This window comes from Coffea eugenioides, chromosome 9 (assembly GCF_003713205.1).
Source record: "Coffea eugenioides isolate CCC68of chromosome 9, Ceug_1.0, whole genome shotgun sequence".
Taxonomy (NCBI): Eukaryota; Viridiplantae; Streptophyta; class Magnoliopsida; order Gentianales; family Rubiaceae; genus Coffea; species Coffea eugenioides.
The window spans coordinates 12,934,278-12,956,869 of record NC_040043.1 but is presented as its reverse complement, the minus strand read 5'-3'; the positions used below and the strand labels follow the sequence as shown (position 1 = coordinate 12,956,869).

General features: G+C 35.3%; 1 protein-coding gene across 1 annotated transcript; it reads right to left on the bottom strand.

Moving 5' to 3' along the window:
• Nucleotides 1-21,492: 21,492 nt before the first annotated feature.
• LOC113782225 (zinc finger BED domain-containing protein RICESLEEPER 2-like) lies at nt 21,493-22,473 on the bottom strand. Its single transcript, XM_027328129.1, has one exon. It carries the CDS (start codon nt 22,471-22,473, stop codon nt 21,493-21,495), a length of 981 nt encoding a protein of 326 aa, XP_027183930.1.
• Between the last annotated feature and the right edge of the window lie 119 nt (nt 22,474-22,592).

The window sequence follows — 22,592 nt, the reverse complement described above, 5'->3', positions numbered from 1 at the left end:
AATTATACTGTATGAATTTGAGAAATGCTTTCCACCAACATTCTTCGATGTCATTGTGCATTTAACTATTCATTTGGTAACTGAAATGAAATTAGGTGACCCGGTGCATTATCGCTGGATGTATCCTATTGAGAGGTGCTGCTCGTAATTCTCATTACGCCTTACTTTTTTTTATTTTTTTTCTTTCTTTGATTATTGAAACTAATCAGTTAACTTGAAATTATGATACTTTAGATACTTAGGAACATTTATTTTTAGTGTAAACAGAAGGATTCGAATCCGAAATCTCTTGCTTACGCTCCCTTCCCCCATACCACCCAACCCATTCCTCCTCCCAGGAACATTAAAATCTTATGTTAGAAATAAAAGTAGGCTTGAAGGTTCTGTTGCTCAAGGCTACTTGGCAAAAGAATGCATAAACTTTTGCTCATTGTATCTTGTGGACTGTGTTGAGACAAAATTCAATCGTCCAAGCAGAAATGAAGAAGTACATGAGGAAATTGAAGATGGTTTAGATATATTCTCTGAATCAGAACATCCTTTCAGTAAAGGCAAGCCAACAGTCTTTGATGCTCATATTTTGAATAAAAGCACATGAGTATGTTTTATTTAACTGCGATTTTGTCACAGCTTACATAGAGTAAGTTCAACTACAACTTGAATTCTTAAAATTTTATTCTGGTATTAAATGTATGATTACAATATTGACTTATACACTTCCAGGCAGCATCATAAATTGATAAAAGAAGGCCATCCTCAAACTGCACGGTATCTATTACAGAGTTTGCACAGTGAAAATTTTGCTTCTTGGTTTGCTGAACATGTAAGTAAAATTCTGGAGAATTTATTAATTAATGTATTTGAATTCTTCGTATTGAAATATATTTTAATCCTTTTTTTTATAGGTTGACAAGTTAGAACTTTCTCAAAATGATTCAGTATTGAGAGACTTGAAGTTCCTTGCTAAAGGTCCAGCTATTGTTGGAATCCAACATGACAAGTATGTTGTTAATGGATTTCAGTTTCACACCAGTGAAGTTGAGAAGAAAAGAAAAACGCAGAATAATGGTGTTACAGTCAAGGCAACAGCATCTAGTTTTGCAAGTATAAAGGATCAAAATCCAATTTTGAGTGAACTAATTTATTTTGGCGTCTTGAAAAATATAATTGAATTAATTTACAGAGGTCACCGGGTGGTGTTATTTGAATGTGATTCGATATCGAATGGAAAGAGAATGAAACAAGATGCTGATGGGTTTACTGTAGTTAATGAAACAAGAATGATTCGATATTGAATGTTATTTGAATGTAGCATCTATTAGAGAGTTTGCACAATGAAAATTTTGCTTCTTGGTTTGTTGAACATGTAAGTAAAATTTTGGAGAATTTATTAAGTAATGTATTTGAATTCTTCGTATTGAAATATAGTTTAATTCTTTTTTTACAGGCTGACAAGTTAGAATTTTCTCAAAATGATTCAGTATTGAGAGACTTGAAGTTCCTTGCTAAAGGTCCAAATATTGTTGGAATCCAACACGATAAGTATGTTGTTAATGAATTTCAGTTTCACACCAGTGAAGCTGAGAAGAAAAGAAAAACACAGAATAGTGGTGTTACAGTCAAGGCAACAACATTTAGTTTTGCAAGTATAAGGGATCAAAATTCAATTTTAAGTGAACTAATTTATTTTGGCGTCTTGAAAAATATAATTGAATATTATGGAGGTCGTCGGGTGGTGTTATTTGAATGTGATTCGATATCGAATGGAAAGAGAATGAAACAAGATGTTGATGGGTTTACTGTAGTTAATTTTGCAAATGTGAGGCCTCACACTGAACCATTTATACTTGCTTCACAAGTATTACATGTATTTTATGTGAAAGATCCAACTGATAAAGATTGACAAGTTGTTATCTCTACCACTGCAAGAGCTGGATATAACATAGAGACAGTCATGGATGTTGAGACATATTTACAAAGTGATGTTGGCAATCCTGTTGTTGAGAATAAAAATGAAGAAATTGATTGGGTTCGTGAGGATGTACTTAGGATTGAAATTGATTTGAGCCAAATAATTTGATTTAGTATTGTAGTTGCTAAGGCAGTTTAAGAGATTTATTGTCTCTATTTTGAACTTTGTAATGACTGAGCAATTGTATTTATTTGAAACTTTATATTTAGTATTTGACTATTGAAAATTTTTCCTTGTTGTATGAAAATCTTGAAAGTTTGAGCTCATACTGATGGTGAATTATGCACGTATGGCCCGTAGAAATAAAAATGTAAGCGAGCTGCAAATGGATTGAGAGATGAACCAATTGAGCAACCTCCCTCAGTGCATGAAAAAATGCAGCAGCCTCCACTTGGAACAAGCTATGAACCAATTGAACAAGTTTGAGGAGAAGAAACTTGAGATCCTTAATCACATGATCAGGGTTAGAAATCTCCAATTTAGCACTCTACACTTGGAACAAAGCATGAACTAGGTGAACAAGTTACAATACAAGTTGCTTAAGGTCTACAATCGCATGATCAAAGTCAGAAATCTCCAATTCAACAGTCTCCACTTGGAACAAGGCATGAACCAACCGAAGAAGATCCAATACAGGATTCTCGAGGTCCATATTCCAATGAAACCAACTTCATAACATGCAGCTCTGACAATGCAGTTTTAGTTAGTGGTTTGAACCAATTGAAGAATTGCATTTTTTATGTTCATAATCTGTAACTTTTTTTTTATTTAATACTATAAGGTACTACAAATGATTCAAGTGATGTACATCAGAAAACCCGAGATACTACATTTATGAAAGAAATTTGGGGTTAGCCTAAGGACCTTCCACAGATTGAGATTGAACTTGATGACAATGGGATCCCAATAAGTGAGAAAACTACTTTCTCTGAATTCTTGCACAGTTTGACTAGGAATGGTATGTATTGTCCAATAGATGTTGAATATTGGCTTAAGGTGTCAAGAAAACTTAAAACAGATATGTTAGATGTGATAAAGATAATGAGTAGCTTTTGTATTATATACACTTTCTAAAAAATTTACTGTATACATTGTTCATTTTCTTGTTTCTAACTATGTTTCAAGAATGGTTTGTTTTGCCTATGGGACAAGAAATTTGGACCTTAAGATCTATTGGCAAAAAATGGAGAAGCTGGAACTCAGATTTAAAGGCTACATATTTTAAGGATTAATCTTTCCTATACTGATAGTGTATATACTATCAGGATTGGATGAATGACAACTATGCAAAATTTGAATTTGAAATTCAATTTTTGCGCATATGTCATAAATCCAACGATGATAGTGTATACACTGTCAGTGTAGGAAAGATTTACTCATATTTTAATCCTAACTTGCCAATTGTTGAAACTCGATTTCAAAGGGACGTAAGGGTTTGGGAAGAGCAATGGATAAAACTTTGAATTTATTGAAAAAGTGAAGAAGCAAAGGTACAAATCAGCTACAACATTCTTAATAAAGTTGTGTTTATTCAATGGCATAATCTTGGTTATGATTTTCAATTTTAGAAACTAAGTGAGAGGAACAAGAAAGGTAGAGGGGAGAAGAAGATAAACCACACAACCGGATAAAAAGTCATTTGCTCAGTTTCGGAATAACATGGTGATATTTCTAACTTTTTTACTTGCTAATTTTTTAATTATATATGCTTGATTATGTTAACTTTGTTTTTTATTATATGCTAGATGCTAAAACTATAATTAAATTTCTTATAGGCCAAACAGTTGGGAAGATGTCCTACTAGAGTAAAAATGTTCAATAAATTTTATACCTATGCCGATGGAACTCTAGCAAGTACTATAGTTGTTAAGAATTTGGTAAAGATCATCGAAACACAAGCATTTAAATTCTACCATTGTTTTCATTACATTCTTAACAAGTGTTTTCCTTTATTATGTAGCAAAAAATGAATGAGTTGAAAAATCAATTTCCATCGAATTTGCAAGATCCAGTTGGTCGAAATGATATATTTGCCTAGGTGGTTGGGCAAGACAAACATGGCTATGTTCGCTTGTTTAGCAAGGGTATGAATCCAACGGATTTATGGAAAGACATTCCTGGTCATAACACATGTTACCGTATAAGTATTCAACAATAGTCAACATTGGTCCGTTTGAGGAAAGGTTTCAGCGACAAGATGAGGAAATTGCCAACTTGAAGAAAATGGTTTTGGTTCAACATGGAAGGGGAGATACAGTTGACAGCCCGAGATATCCTTCATCATTATCTAATAATGTTTCAAACTATACTCCAAAGCGACCTATTGTCTTTATAACTTCTAAACTTTTAGGTGGTTAATCTAGAATTTGGCTAGCAATCAGGATAATAAAAGGAAAGGATTAAAATATTTAGACAATTAATTGTAGTCACTAAATTGTTTAAAAACCTGCTGCCTTGATTTCAGTGGTTAGTCTGAATTTTACTCTTCAATTTTTAAAGTGCCCATGGTCATTAGTTTGAGCATGACTTTGATTCTTGTACTTGTTGGATCTTTTACTACGTAGGGAATATGGTTTCACTGAAAAGTTTGTTTGACCAAACAAAAATCGTGGCAAAGGGATATTTATGTATTCTGTATCCATTGGATGAGGTCGGGGGACAAGCTCTTGGACCAAACGGATATGAGATACAGATACAAGTTGTAATGAGTCCAAATGAGCAATTGATTAGATTGTTTGATTTGCAACAAACAATTCAAGATGCACTTGGCGTCCCAATTATTTGGCCTTGTCATGTGGTAATATATGTACTTATTTACTTATTGGCTTTTCTGGAATTTTATTACTAGCTATGATGATCTGATGATCCCCACCTTGTATGGAATGCCCAAGTAGTTCTCTTTCTAACTTCACAAATAATCAGCTAGTATATGTGATCAAGGTTAATTAGAATTTTTTGTAAGTAAATTATTGTGGTATGTATTGACTGTTTTGGGCTGATTACTAATGAATGATACTACATATTATGCTTTGTGAATAGTTAATAGAGGGAAATTTCCTATTTTTGAAGCTTCATTTATGCTTGTTGCTCAAACTAAAATATTTATGATTAGGTTTATTTCTGATACCAAACTACTTTGTGCACAGGTGGTACCAACTGAAGATTGATGGTGTTTTCGTGGTTATGACTGAAGGCTCTCATTTGGTTGGAAAGTTTGGAAGCTACTACAAGTTCTTTCAACTATTTACATTAGGAGAATCTTTTATTTTAATTTTAGCCAGTGGCGTTGTTTAACATTACTACACTACTTTAAACAACTTTTTCGATTAGCTGTGTTAGTATTTGTTACTAAGTTTTAGTTTAACAAATGATATTTGAACATTGACTTTTGCTTTTAAATTACTACATGCATTCTATTTTTTGAGATAATTTTACAAGTCCTTTGGGTATCTAATTGACGGAATGTATATCAAGGAGCACAACCAGGTTGCTTCTTTATTTAAAAAAAAAAGAAAAAAACTCCTGGCAGTTAAAAGTGTTATAATAGTTCAGATTCTTAAACAATATCTAGTGACACATGAGGGATGTCGTCCAAAGCAGTGTTTTATGACATGACTAAGTGTCCTTAAAAGCCATATATTAAGACAACTCAATGTACCTTCATAGAATTCGATATCCTGATGTGTTACTACAGCTATCCTGACACTATCGATTGTTAAGTAAAGGGATTTTTATTGGCAGATGAAATGCTGTAACAGCATACTTTTCTTGACACATTTGCATGCTACAAGTATATCCCCACATTGGAAGGGACGACACTCGTTCGAGCTATAAAGAAAGGTAAAGTGTCAGTTTAAATTATCTATACTGACACTTTTAAATGTCGTTAAAGGTCATTTTTGTTGTAGTGTCACTGGAATAGTGCTAAATCCCCTCCTAAAATGATCTACTTCCTCTTTATGTGTTCTCCATACATGTACATAGGGAGTTACTGATATAAATATTGTTTCAACATTTTTCTTTAGTTGTAATTTTCAAAGGTACATCTAGCTGCATTCAAGAATAAGGGGGTGTTTGATAACCCCATTAAACACTTAAGTTTAATGCATTAAGTGCTTAATCTATTTTGTTTGTTTAGTACAAAATTTGTTGAGCCCCACTTAGGGCGCGTTTAATAATACTGAAATTTGAAAACTGAAATCTGAAGTCTAAATCTATTAAGTAATTGAATTGTTAAGTATTAAATTTAATACATTTGAGTGCATATCACATTCAGTGATAAGTAAATAGCTTATCACTTAATTTGGAAATCAAGTTTTGCCTAAAAAATTCAATGCTACTTAATTAATTCAAATGTTCAACTTTTGATTATCAAACCATTTTAAATATTAAGATATGAATCCATTAAGTTTAAGTGCTAAATTGGGTTATCAAATAGGGTCTTAATTTGTATATAAAAGTTTAATTGAAAGTTAAGTGTATCACTTTATTTACTTAATTGTTGAACTAGTATAATAATATTCACTCAAAATAATTATTTTATTCACACACACACACACACACACACTCTATCTCTCAAACATACATTTTCACACATCACACATACGCGCGCGTGCGCGCGTACTCACACACACACTCTCTCTCACAGACACACATAGAGACATTTCCCATATTAGCATACAATTTATTAATATTAAAAACTAATATTTGAAAAACTAATATAACACAAAAATAAAACATAATATTACTACTAAACTATGCATTACACATGAAAAAAGAAATTTCATTCAATGCTTGCATTCTGTCTATTATCAAATGGATCTTTATTTTATGGATCAAATAAATTAAAACTTCAACAATTAAGTTTCAATTTTTAGATTTCAAACTTCACTTTTCAATTTTATCATATGCCTCCTAAGTGAAACTAATAGGAATTTTCCCCTATTATTGTGAAGTAATATAGTCTATTTTGGTAACTTCACAAACATTTTCTGAAGGAAAGGCGTTCTTGGAGTTGGATGGTTTCTATTACTTTGGTTCTATTACAATGCTTGCATTCTGTCTATTATCAAATGGATCTTTATTTTATGGATCAAATAAATTAAAACTTCAACAATTAAGTTTCAATTTTTCGATTTCAAACTTCACTTTTCAATTTTGTCATATGCCTCATAAGTGAAACTAATGGAAAATTTCCCCTATTATTGTGAAGTAATATAGTCTATTTTGGTAACTTCACAAACATTTTCTGAAGGTAAGGCGTTCTTCGAGTTGGATGGTTTCTATTACTTTGGTTCTAGTTGGATGCCTTTTTTTTCCAGTTTTTAATGGATAAGTTTTTTTTCCATCATTTTGTCTATATTAACCCTCCAAATATACCTTATTAATATACATATCCCAAGTTATCAAAAAACACACAAATTTTTTCTTTCTTTCCCTTCTTTTCTTCCTCCTCCCCTACCTGAACTCACCATCATCGTGCCCTCCTCTCCTTTTTTTTCTTTTCTCCTCTCTCCCTCCCTTCTCCTTCTCACTCTTTTCCCTCATCTCCCCTTCCTCCCTTCTCATCCTCTTCTTCTCCTTTCTCCCTCCCCCTTCCCTCTTCCTCCTCCTCACATGACTGGTTGCACCACTAAACAAGGAGGAGGAGAGGGAAGGGGGAAGGAAGAAGGGAAAGGAGGAGGAGGGAAAAGAAGAAGGGAGAGTAGAGAGAGAAAGGAGGAGAAAAGAAGAAAGGAAGAAGGAGAAGAGATGAGATGAGATGAGGAGAAAGGGGAGAGAGAGAGAGGAGGAAGGTGGCCAGCACTAGGGAGGTAGAGAAGAGGAGGAATAGTTGTGGTATGAGGAGGAAGAAGAAAAAAGGAAAAAAATAAAAAGAAAAGAAGAAAAAAAAGATATTTTTTCTCCAAAACTTCAAATACACAAAGTAAATTATAATAAGTTACAATAAAGTTTTATATAAATACCCAAAAAACTCACCATCCAAACGCTTGATTAATATCCTTTTATATAGAATGTACGGTAGGAAAAAAAAGCCATAAATTTGAAAGTTGTAACTCAATTTGTAACCCAACTTTGAAAATTTTGTTATCCGAATGTATAGACCAAAATTTTTAAGTAGTTGTAGCACTCTCCTTGTTGCTTTTCTCCATCATGGTCACTTTCAAATATCATGCTATCTTACTTTTTATTGAACTTTTGCTCCCCTGTAATTCTCTCCCGTGCTTCAGTTCTTTCCAAGGGGCTGCAACCTTAGGCTTTTTTGATAAATGGCACTAATACTTTTCCCGAATCTTGCTGTTCATTCTTCTTTGTTTTTGAAAGGCTAAGGTTGAGGATCTTTAGAGGAAGCATTTGATCTAGGGGCAAAGCTAGAAAAAAAATTCAGTGGGTAAGGTTAATATATGAAATTTTACTAATTATAATATGAAAAATATATGTTTAGATAACAATATAAGCCAAAAGTTATGTATATAATTAATTTACAATTTAGCAACAAAATAAATATCTTTCAAATCTCAAATTTCTAATAAAAGATTCTTCCATTTCTCCTCTCACAACCCTAATAAATTTTCTCTAGATTTTTGTTAAGATGAAACAAAAACTGACCAATTTTTGTGAGTTCCAATATGTAATGAAAAAGTTAAAAAATTTTCAAATGGGTATATGTAATGGGAGCACATTAGAATAGATAAAGAAGGAGAATAGATGCAAATTGAGTCTCTTTCTTTGTTTAGATAAGGTGGCGTCATTTAAATGTTATTAAATTTTTTGGATATTAATTGAGACATATAACAAAGTGTACACTACTACATTGGATTTTGTGAAAGGGTAATTTTATTTAAGTGTGGAAACAAACCTACAATTTTAAGTGCATATATGGAGATTTTGGTAGGACAATAATTCTTTAACATTTAAATTTTACTAAAAGGGTAGTGGGGCAATTTCTTTTAAGTGTAGGGGAAAAATTACAAATTTATATGTAGATAAGAAGATTTTGATGGGTCCAGTGGGGCACTTTCTCTCCGTCTTTGAGTTGATCCCATCGATCGCCAAATGGTTTTGCATGAATTGTGTTTTTCACATATGTGTTTTTATTTTTTGGTGTCCACGGTAACTAGAACTGGTAAAGAAATCCAAAACCCAATAATCCACCCAACACGCCCATTAATTTTAAAGGATCGGTCATGTCAGATGGGTAATGAATTTTGTTAGATTGGGTAAGACCAACTCAACTTACTCATTGGACGGGTTGAATTTTTTATTTGGGCACCAAATACCCAACCTGTTTAAAAATAATTCAAAATAATAAATATAACATTCAATATACCTATGCCCATCCGCTTGTTTTTGGACATGTGTTAACAATTTGTTGACCAATTTGTATTCACAATTCTCATATATAAGTTTTAAATCAACTTTTTAATTTTTATTTAAAAGAAAAAAGAAACTTGAAATAAAAACTTATACTTATTTTACTTTTACAACATTTGTTAAACGTGCTCAACTTGTATAATGACTTATTATGCCTTTTAAGAATATGTTGTGTTCCTCCCCCTCTCCCCTTTTTTTTGGTTGTTGTTCTCAGGTTGCTACTTGCTTCTAGTTGTTAATATTTCGTGTACGTAGAATAGAGTTTTAAATTTGTTCTAATTGCATTCTTTTTGTGACGATCCCACCTCCCCCTAAGGAGAACCAAAGGGTTTAGCGGACCACCTGCCCAACTCCCGCCGGGACTCAGTCGTTCACTTCAATCCTCACTTAAAATCGGAATAAACCACAGGAATAGATATATCAACAATCCAAAATTTAAAGTGAAACTTATATACATTTTTATCTCAAAAGGGAGTACAAACACCGAATATACAAAGGTTCTCAATCCTTCATACATCCAATCCGTGCCGAAAGGTAGGGCGATAACCATTACAAAAATCTAAAACTAGTCTAGACTAGTCTATACCGAGCTCTTGTCCTTGCTCGCCTTCCCCTGTTAAGGAAAACAAAACTAAAGGGATGAGTTAAAATCTCAGTGAGGTTCCGAACAGATAATCAAATAATAGGTTCAATGCATTAACCATCAATATTCAATAATTCACGAAACATTTACAATGGAAAGCAATACTAACACATTCATTAAAAGGATACGGGCTCACAGGGAGCCATTCATTCGTTCGTTTGTTCATTCATTCTCCTGTCATTCCCCTTATTCCTCCAATCATTTAAAAATACATTTTTGTAAGTAAAACCCTCGTTTGCATTGACATTCGTTCGTTCATTTCATTCACCCCCTCCTGGACGTTGGCCAGGCTCTACCCGACAACAAGGTAATACTCGAGTATACCAAACGTTTACCCAAGGTCACCAAATCGCCCGACCGAATCCGTTTCTGGCTCGAGTTGACCGGCAACGAAGGGCAAGGGTCCAATTCAGCCAAACGGCTTACATTCATGCGCAACTAGCAGTTAATTATTTAATCATTGAAAATTTCACATTCATTTAGGTCGAGTGCGATAAAGTACACACTCACATAGAAAACATTTAACATGTTATCATTCATTCATAACAAGTCATATAATTAAGAACAAGCCAATGAAATATAACAAAACAAGGAACACTCACCTATTTACGCAAAATAACGTCCAAAGTGTCCTTCCGAGTATTACCCTTAATCACCAAGGAACTCTAATATAATCAAAAGAACACATTATACTTCAACTATCAAAGATTTAAGTGATTCAAAGAAAATTCGAATACGTACTAGTACAAAATATAAGTTTTGGTAGTGAGAAGAGTACATTGAAACCAAAGGATATAAATAAAATATTGTAACACTTAGACTCACTCGTAAAACTTTAAAATCTCCATTTGAATTGAAGTGACAAAAAAAACGTATTTCTATTAGTCGAAAATTTTATTTTTCCAAGGGTACAAGTTTCGGCCAGATTCTAACTTATATACCTCAATAAAAGAAGACGCAAATATTTTAGATGGTTCATATGGTATTCGCTCTCAAATCGTTATCTAATTTTCGAGTGTAAATTTGGGCAGCACGTCCTTTGTATTTACCTATTTTTCAGCCATTTATGGCTTTATTATTTTCCTCAATCAATCCCAAAGTCACACACAAAATCATCTCATTTCAATAGCCATTCCATAGGCTCCAAATCATACAAGTACAAATCAAGTTAGGAACATGTGCGGAAATGAAGGTTGAGTCAAGAAACAAAAGACAGATTTGATGTTGTTTTACGTAACGGACACAACCGAGACTATGCTTATCGGATTGAGGTTCAATTTATACCGTTTCGAAGCTAAAACAAAAGCCTACAACTTTGATGAAAACCACTCAGTCCAGTTTGTAGTGTATCTAAGTCAAAATTGCCATTTATAGAACCAGAATCTCACATTCGGGCTAGTTAACCGCACTATGCGTAAACAACCATAACTCAGGCTACCGAAGTCCAAACGAGGTGATTCCAGGGTGTTGGAAAGCTAAGACATTGCACTACAACTTTTGTGTTTTGACTAAATGCTAATTCAATACGTATCAAGGTGAACAAACGCGACAAACTTGGTGCACTGTCAAAACTGTCCACTGACTTTACTCCCACGGCAGTCAAGGTATTTTCATCTTTTCATAAGTTACATTGCTCCGATTGAGCTGAAATTTTGCAGGCAACTATGAAACATTATTCTCTACAACTTTCATGTTTTGTACTAAGTCTAATTCGGCCTCTATCATAAAGAACTGGAACCGGGCAGAACTGAAGCTACAATTTCCAGAAATCTGGAATTTTGTTATATTCAAGCTATAATTCATATTTGTATCTTAAAACTACCACTACTTTCTCCTTTACAAGATTATATGCCATATAGGGTTAATTCCACTTTGTCCCCCCAAACTTTGGACGATTACCCACTTAAGTCCCTAAATTTCAAAATGGGACACTTAAGTTCCTAAACTTATAAATACCTCCCACTTAAGTTCCTAAACTTATAAAATGAGACACTTAAATCCCTAAACCCTTATAAAATGGGACACTTCGACCACCAACGGCATTCAGGATTTATTAACAATTTTCCTTAAGTGGGAGGTATTTATAAGTTTAGGGACTTAAGTGTCCTATTTTGAAGTTTAGGGACTGAAGTGGGTAATCGTCCAAAGTTTGGGGGGACAAAGTGGTATTAACCCTACCATATATATACATCATATAACACCCAACCCACAAGAAATATAAGTGAATAAATCAAAACCCTAACTCAGTATTCCTCCCTTCAATCATCAAAACCATTTGAAACAAGCATCACAAGCACAATTCTAACATTAATACCCAACTTAATCATGATTAATGGAGAAAGAAAGAGTGATCAGCCATTATACCTCAAGACAAGACCTTGCAAGAGTGATCCTCCACTACTCCTTGAAATTTTTAGTTCCCTAAACTTTTCAAGCTTCCAATTGCAAGTTAATCGGTCTAGATTCTTGTTTTTTTCACTCATATGAATCAAACTCAAGATGAAATGGAGTTTCTTCCCCTTGCTTTTCTCTCTCTCTCTCTCGGCCAAGACAAGCAGAAAATGATGAAGAAATGGAGCCAAATGAAGATAAGAAGGCAAGACAATTAGTTTGGCCAAAGGCCCTTAGATGGCCAACAAGTGTCTCCACCAAATTCCACTCATTTTTCCTTTTTTTTTTCTCTCTCTTGGTCAAGAATTTCAGCTGCCTTGAAGGGCATTTTGGGATGATTTTTGTTGATATCAAAGTAAGGAAATGAAGGTAATAAAGTAGTGTTCAAGTGGTGTGTTCAATCGGTAGCGCGCGACACCCGTCGGTCCGAGCCGATTTTTCTTAAATCGAGTATACTAGAGTTTTAATTTATAATTTACTAGCTTATTATTATCACTTCTACTCACACTCTTAATATCATCTAAAATTCACCCTTAATCACCACATTTATCGCACTAGCGGGTCACACATCAATAATGCGTTTCAAATTTAATGTACACTAAATCATACTAGAAAAATGAATTTAAAACTGTACATGCTTGTAAAAATGCATAGAAATTTTAATATTTCCAAGAAAAGTATAAAATGTAGGCAAAGAAATAAAATAATGTTGAGAAAATGTGAAAATTTTTTTGGGTTCTCATACTCTCTCCCCCTTAAGAAATTTCGTCCTCGAAATTTTTACCTTTCGTTGCCTCAGATGACTCCGGAACTTCTTGCTGGTCTACGGCATAAACCTGTGCTGATACTTTTGTTCAGTTTCCTCTTTCATTCGCTTGTTTTGATTTAGTGCCCTCCAGTGGTTGAGTACTACTTTCACGTGACTGTTTCCTCGGACAGTTGCTAACCTGGTGGTCACCACTTCCGCAAATCAAACACTTCCGCCCTTTTCTCCAACAATCGCTTTCGGCATGATTTGCCTTTCCACAGTATCCATAGACTAAGTGAGAAGCCACCTTTTGGCTTTCTTGAGACCTCTCTCCATGTCCGATTTGATTTTCTTTTGTAGACCTTTCATCTATCACCCCTAATGTCCATGGTGGGCGGGGTAATGGGTTCACTTTCTGCACTTTAGAAGGTGCTATCGTTTCACTAAGTTTCTCAATCACACTATCAGTTGCACTTCTTTTCCGAGTTTGGAAGACTTTTACCTGTGCCTTTGCATTCTCAATTCGTTGGGTTTTCTCAAAGGCCTCCGTAAACGTATTAACTTGAACCGCCGCTAATGCCTCATGGATTTCCAAATTTAGTCCTTGTATAAATCGTCTTATTCTCCTTCGCTCCGTAACCACCAATTCGGAAGCGAATTTAGACAGTCTAGTAAATTTGGTCTCATATTCGGTCACACTCAGGGTTCCCTGACGCAACCCATTAAATTCGTCCTCTCTCCTTTCTTGGACCAAAGGTGGGAGATACTTTTCGTTAAATTCCCTTACAAAGTTCGCCCATGTCCATACCGTCTGTTTTCTTTCCCACTTGACCTTAATTACATTCCACAACGCTCGGGTTGGTCCTTCGAATTGAAATACAACAAAATTTACTTGTCTTTACTCCGTGTAATTCAAAGCCGCGAAGATATTAATCATTGCCTCCAACCACTGTTCAGCTATATCCGGATCAGGCCCTCCTTGAAATTTCGGAGGTAAAAACTTTTGTAACATCTCAAGAGCCATATCCTCTCCTATCTCAGGATTCCGGGATTGATTCATTGGCATTTGACCTTGTTGATCTACCAGTCGTGCTAGAATATTTGTCATTTATTGCATTGTTGTCGCCATTTGATCTCTAGCCTCAACTCTCGGTCCATGTTCTTGCTCGGCCACCGTTTCTCTTTCTTCTCTCGGTTCTTGAGCTTGCCTAGTCCCACGACCACGACTACATCTCCCCTCCATTCCCTTTTCTCTCACACCAAGTTCAAAAGAAACATATCAAGTAGACAAGATCAAATGCAACAAGTACTATACATATGGATATTAACTTGCCACAAGCCAAATACACATGGTAGCGATACAAAGACAAAACAAGAAGATAACAGGACAAACCGTTTCACACTTGGTTAAAATAGCCCCGTCCGATTTCTCACTTCACTTTCTATTTGAACTAAACGTCCGTTCACCTCTTGTACTCATTCTAGTCAAACAAAGCTTGCTAATGTTCCCAAACTGCAAGTTTTAAGCACTTAGTACTGCTTCAACTCTGGAGTACTCGGGCACGAGAATCCGAATTAAGATAATTCACATCTCGAGTTGGCCAGTCCCAAGAGTAAACTATCTACAATCGAGATTCCTACCTGACGTACCTATCAATTGTCCTCAAATACCGGGAGAAAGATTTAAAACCTATAACATTCAAAATTCATAACTTATGCTCGAACGAGCACTGAGTCCTTCATACTTATTCACCACTTAACCCAAACTCACTCCACGCAAAGACCACACAAAGCAGACTCTGATACCAACTGTGACGACCCCACCTCCCCCTAAGGCGAACCAAAGGATTTAGCGGACCACCTGTCCAACTCTCGTCGGGACTCAGTCGTTCACTTCAGTTCTCACTTAAAATCGGAATAAACAACAGGAATAGATATATCAACAATCCAAAATTTAAAGTGAAACTTATATACATTTCTATCTCAAAAGGGAGTACAAACACCGAATATACAAAGGTTCTCAATCCTTCATACATCCAACCCGTGCCGAAAGGTAGGGCGAAAACCATTACAAAAATCTAAAACTAGTCTAGACGAGTCTATACCGAGCTCTTGTCCTTGCTCGCATTCCCCTGTTAAGGAAAACAAAACTAAAGGGATAAGCTAAAAGTTCAGTGAGGTTCCGAACACATAATCAAACAATAGATTCAATGCATTAACCATCAATAATCAATAATTCACGAAACATTTACAATGGAAAGCAATACTAACACATTCATTAAAAGGATACGGGCACACAGGGAGCCATTCATTCGTTCGTTCGTTCATTCATTCTCCTATCATTTTTCTTATTCCTCCAATCATTTAAAAATACATTTTTGTAAGTAAAACCCTCGTTTGCATTGACATTTGTTCGTTCATTTCATTCACCCTCTCCTGCACGTTGGTTAGGCTCCACCGACAACAAGGTAATACTCGAGTATACCAAACATTCACCCAGGGTCACCAAATCTCCCGACCGAGTCCGTTTCTGACTCGAGTCGACCGGCAACGAAGGGCAAGGGCCCAATTCAACCAAACGGCTTACATTCATGTGTAACTAGCAGTTAATTATTTAATCATTGAAAATTTCACATTCATTTAGGTCGAGTGCGATAAAGTACACACTCGCCTAGAAAATATTTAACATATTATCATTCGTTCATAACAAGTCATATAATCAAGAACAAACCACATAGTCAATGAAATATAACAAACAAGGAACACTTACCTATTTACGCAAAATAACGTCCAAAGTGTCCTTCCGAGTATTACCCTTAATCACCAAGGAACCCTAATATAATCAAAAGAACACATTATGTTTCAACTATCAAAGATTTAAGTGATTCAAAGAAAATTCGAATACGTACTAGTACAAAATATAAGTTTTGGTAGTGAGAAGAGTGCATTGAAACCAAAGGATATAAGTAAAATATTTGTAATACTTAGACTCACTCGTAAAACTTTAAAATCTCCATTTGAGTTGAAGTGACAAAAAAAACGTATTTCTATTAGTTGAAAATTTTATTTTTCCAAGGGTACACGTTTCGGCCAGATTCTAACTTATATAACTCAATAAAAGAAGACGCAAATATCCTAGATAATTCATATGGTATTCGCTCTCAAATCGTTATCTAATCCTCGAGTGTAAATTTGGGCAGCACGCCCTTTGTATTTACCTATTTTTCAGCCATTTATGGCTTCATTATTTTCCTCACTCAATCCCAAAGTCACACACAAAATCATCTCATTTCAATAGCCATTCCATAGGCTCCAAGTCATACAAGTATAAAATCAAGGTAGGAACATGTGCGGAAATGAAGGTTGAGTCAAGAAACAAAAGACAGATTTGACGTTGTTTTGCGTAACGGACACAACTGAGACTATGCTTATTTGATTGAGGTGCAATTTATACCGTTTCGAAGCTAAGACAAAGGCCTACAACTTTGATGAAGACCACTCAATCCAGTTTGTAGTGTATCTAAGTCAAAATTGCCATTTACAGAACCCGAATCTCACATTCGGGCTAGTTAACCGCACTATGCGTAAACAACCATAACTCAGGCTACCGAAGTCCAAACGAGGTGATTCCAGGGCGTTGGAAAGCTAAGACATAGCACTACAACTTTTGTGTTTTGACTAAATGCTAATTCAGTACGTATCAAGGTGAACAAACGCGACCAACTTGGTGCACTGTCAAAACTGTCCACTGACTTTACTCCCACGGCAGTCAGGGTATTTTCATCTTTTCATAGGTTACGTTGCTTCGATTGAGTTGAAATTTTGCAGGAAACATCATTCTATACAACATCATTCTATAAAACATCATTCTATGAAACATCATTCTATACAACTTTCATGTTTTATTCTAAGTCTAATTCGGCCTCTACCATAAGAACTGGAACCGGACAGAACTGAATCTACAATTTCCAGAAATCTGGAATTTTGTTATATTCAAGCTATAATTCACATTTGTACCTTAAAACTACCACTACTTTCTCCTTTACAAGATTATATACCATATATATACATCATATAACACCCAACCCATATAAGTGAATAAATCAAAATCCTAACTCAATATTCCTCCCTCCAATCATCAAAACCATTTGAAACAAGTATCACAAGCACAATTCTAACATTAATACCCCACTTAATCATGATTAATGGAGAAAGAAAGAGTGATAAGCCATTATACCTCAAGACAAGACCTTGCAAGAGTGATCCTCCACTACTTCTTGAAATTTTTAGTTCCCTAAGCTTCCCAAGCTTCCAATTGCAAGTTAATCGGTCTAGATTCTTATTTTTTTCATTCAAATGAATCAAACTCAAGATGAAATGGAGTTTCTTCCCTTTGCTTTTCTCTCTCTCTCTCTCAGCCAAGACAAGCAGAAAATGATGAAGAAATGGAGCCAAATGAAGATAAGAAGGCAAAACAATTAGTTTGGTCAAAGGCCCTTAGATGGCCAACAAGTGTCTCCACCAAATTCCACTCATTTTTTCTTTTTTTTTCTCTCTCTCTTGGTCAAGAATTTCGGCTGCCTTGAAGGGCATTTTGGGGTGATTTTTGTTGATATCAAAGTAAGGAGATGAAGGTAATAAAGTAGTGTTCAAGTGGTGTGTTCAATCGGTAGCGCGACACCCGTCGGTCGAAGCCGATTTTCCTTAAATCGCGTATACTAGAGTTTTAACTTATAATTCACTAACTTATTATTATCACTTCTACTCACACTCTTAATGTCATCTAAAACTCACCCTTAATCACCATATTTATCGCACTAGCGGGTCCCACATCGATAATACGTTTCAAATTTAACGTACACTAACTCATACTAGGAAAATGAATTTAAAACTGTACTTGCTTGTAAAAATGCATAGAAATTTTAATAGTTCCAAGGAAAGTATAAAATGTAGACAAAGAAATAAAATAGTGCTGAGAAAATGTGAAAATTTTTTTGGGTTCTCACACTTTTACAGTTCTCTAACTTGTTTTATTTCATTGTTAATAATTCCTCATCAATATTATAATACAACAAATTATATGTCTCTTAATTACATTTTCAAGTATAATATAATCTAACATTCAATAATTTAAATACATAGAATATTACAACTTACAATAAAGCAAATATGAATAGTAAAAGTGGTAAATAAGTTGTAACAAAAATAAGTTTCAATCAATTATAGTATTAAAAAGTAATGAGTAAATGAATTTTTTAAGCTAATTTATTTAAATGTACAATTTATTATCTAAAATTCACAATACAAGCAATATAATATATTATTATATTTATGATGTGTTTCCAAGAAGTTTAAGAAGTGAGTGTGTGTTTGTGTATGTAAAAATGTGTTAGTATGTGAAAATATATTTATGTATGTGAAAATATGTTTATGTGTGTGAAAATTTTTCTTTGTGTGTCAAAATGTATGTTCAAGTTACTGGGGGCACTAATAAAACTTATGTTCAAGTTAGGAATGATGAGGAGGCGCTAGTTGCGAAAGGAAACAATGGAGTCATGTCTGATCTGATTGTTCATACCCTACCAACGAATGGAAGGACAACTGATTGAGGGGAATCAGATAAAGGAAAAGAAATGGCTGAGGATAGGGAGAAGCAAGGGGCTAATCTCGAGAGCAGCAGTGTTAGGACGCCGTCAGCCATGGTACCAATAGGTGTGAACAATAAGGCTGGTGTTTCTGCTTCTCAGAAGCAGCATATTGCAGGTGATAGGGATGACGGAAAGGTCATTGTGAATCATGCCGAAATATTACCTAATGTGGTTCCCCAACTTGAAAAGGAGATTCGATAGGTAGTTATCACGAATCAGTTGAATACTAACATGTAGTTCGTTGATGGAGAGATGACTGGTTATGAAGCTCACATTGGGTGCAAAAGTCTATTGTAGAAATGTCGGTACAGGAGGATGGAGAAGGTATTGATGAGGGGATGGAAGTCGAGCTGCCTCCAGTTGCAGGCAGCTTGTTGCCGAGGATAGTTATTGAGCAAGAAAAAACATTGGCCTCTTCTCTGCTGGCGCTGAATATTGATCAACCTGGTAAAGTTGAGAAGGGATTCAAGCAAGCAAGGGGAAAGGGTGTACAAGCTCGATTTCCATCTGATAGGTAGTTTTGGTCCGCAACTTCTTCTAATAACTCATTCCAGGTTTTGTATCATGATTAATGTAATTCTTTGGAATATTAGAGAGGTGTCTGAAGCCCCAAATCTGAGAAGATTGGTTAAATTAGTACGTTTGCATAGTGTTAAGTTCGTAGCTATATCGGAGCCAAAACTTGATGTGTCTAAAATAGGGCTGCAAACGAGTCGAGTCGAGCTCGACTTAAAAATAGGTGGGCTCGAGTTCGAGCTCGAGCTCGACGAGCCTAAAGAATTGAGCTCGAACTTGACTCGACTAAAAAATACTAGACTCGAGCTCGACTCGATATGGATCGCGAGTTGAAGCTCGATTTTTGGCTCGCGAGCAGCTTGAATCGTGAGCTCGAATTTTTGACTCGTGAGTAGCTCGTTAGCTCGAATTTAGATCTAAGGCTTCTACTCCGTCTCCTAGCTTAAGTTTTAAACAGAGTCACTAATAACAAATTGTACATCATTAGGATCATACAAGAACAAAAAAGAAAACATAGGAATTGAAGGAACGGAGAAATGAAGGAACAAAATCCCATTAGGCATATACATTAACACATTTCAAATCCTTGACACTTCTTCAGGAGCTGCATCAATACAAATGAAAGACAATTTGATATCAAAATAAACTGACTCTGAAATTCCGTTCCCATCCCTCAATTTGAAGCACATTTCTAATCCAAGGTGAAACTCACATCAGATTACAGTCACATTGCCACCTTATCCAACGCAATCATACAAAAGAGTGCAGAAATCACCAATCATCCTAGTCTCAACTAAGTCACAAGACAACTAAAACCCCACCATTCCAAGAAGCTCAGTACAGCAGAATCAACAATTTAACCATTTAAACAAAACCCAGAAATGAAAGCCAGTTACTTTAATCATCAATACCCCAATGTACATTTTCTCTTTTACACATTGTCTAAAAGAAAGCAAAGGACAAGAAAGAAGTGAAATCTCACCTGAGTAAATGCAATTACAACAAGAAGTCCATCAACAAAAAGCAATCCCACATAAACTCCAACCAAAGCATGATCATAATCAAAAAAGGCCTAAAAACTTTTTACTAAATACAATCATAAATTTAGAAATACATGCCACATAAAAGTCTAGAATTTAAATGCCCAGCACTTCATACAAGTTCAACATTCTCGGTCACAAAGTTCAATATCAGAAAATAAGTAAATAACAACCAAAAGCAAGCCAAAAACTTTTTACTATAGAAACATATTGAACTACAAAGTACAAACTAAGCACAATCATTGAAGTCACGAACTTCTTCTTTTCCTCTGATCAGCAACAGAAACATATTAAACCTGGATAAGTTTGCAATGGCAATGGCAATGCCCGGACGTGGAGGGCCCAGTCTGAAGCGCAAAGAGTCACAAAGTTTTAGACAATCTACAAAAGCAGCAACTAAAAATCCTGCCCAGAATTTAACTAATGAACAGCCCAAACAATAAATTAAACAACAGCTAAAAATCATCTGAAAAAAGGGAACTAAAGCAGCCAAATAACTTCCATTTTAGTTGCAATGAAACCAGCCACCAAATAAATCATATACACATATAAAGAAACCAGCAGCAAAAAAACTGAGAATATAGATTACCTAAAACATGAAAAAGTTCAAGGAATAGGCAATGAAATCTCTTGTGCTGACTTCATTTTCTGCAAAGTAAAAAAAATAATAAAGACCAAGATTAAGCCAACTATAAAACATATTGTAATAGATGAAATAGTAATTTACAACATAATTACCTTATCCCTTTTCTTCACCCCGTGTAGCTTACGACACCAATCCCCAGCACACATCAACATCTCTATAGTTTCTGGAGCTAAAGAAGCACGGTAGGAGTCAAGCACTCTAGTTCCAGCACTAAATGTCGCTTTCGAAGCTACGGTACTGACAGGAATGGCTAAAATATCAGCAGCCATCTTAGGCAAAATCTTGTATTTTGTTGTGCTTTTCCACCATTTCAAAGCATCTAAGTTGACAATATCCAGGCTCGACTTCTCCGTAGCAGTGAGAAGGCCATCTTCAAAGTAGATATCCAGCTCATTCTTCTCCGGTTGAACGGGTTCCACAGTAGCAATATGAGATAGAAATTCACACATTCCAGTAATGTGTGTCATTGTAGAGGATGAACTACTGCTACTCTTGCTAACTGGATCATTTGTCACTATTTGACAGCTTGTCCAGAATCTCTTGAACTTGAAACATGCACCTCCACATACTCGGCATATAGATCATACAATGCTTGTCGAACTTTGTTTATATTCGCTTGCACTTCATGCAGAGGATATATCAATGGAAAACAGTAGTTGATAACTCGTATCTTGAGCCTGGGATCCAAGATGGCTGCTATAGACATCATCAGGTTACACTCACCCCAATACTTGTCAAATTTCATCTTCATCTTTATCTTCCAGACCATTGCTTGAATAAAGCTGTCTTCATCGTTTGCTCTGCTATCTAGAAGCGTTTTTATCCGACAAACTTCATTTAAATATAAATTAGCTGTCGGATAATCACTCCCAGATATTATATGAGTCGCATTCCAAAAAACTCCTAAAATACTGCACATATTTTTTACCTTTTCCCAATCTTCTGTGGAAGGACAAAAAGTATAGCTTGGCTCTCTGTCTTTGAATCTCGGGAACACCTCATTGAACTTGAGAGCGCAAGCTAGCATCTCATAGGTCGAATTCCACCTTGTTTTGCAGTCATAAATCAGCACTCTTTCAGGCAATCGTAGCTGATGTACAATTTCACCAAAGATCAATCGCCGCCCTTCAATTTTGTTTACAAACTCTACACTTGCCCTTATGTCATGAATTATTTCTTGAATTTCACTAAGGCCATCTTGAACCATTAGGTTAAGTATGTGAGCACAATATCTCACATGGAATAACTTTTCTTTGGCCAACAAGCACTTGTTTCTCGAGAATGTGTCCTTCAAACATCGTAGTGCGATGTCATTATTTGACGCGTTATCAACTGACACTGTATAAATTTTGGTCTCAATGCCCCAATCCAACATGCATTTGTAAATAGCATCTGCAATGGCAATGCCCAGACGTGGAGGGGGAACATGCACAGAGTTGAGGACCCGTTTTTGTAATCTCCACTGGGTGTCAATCCAATGTCCAGTTATAACCATGTATTCAATTTTTTTGTTCTTGGACTTTCAAAGGTCTGTGGTCAAGCTGATTTTCTTGACTTTACTTAACAAATGCTTCAATTTTTGCTTCTCTCTTTCATACACGGAAAGACAATCTT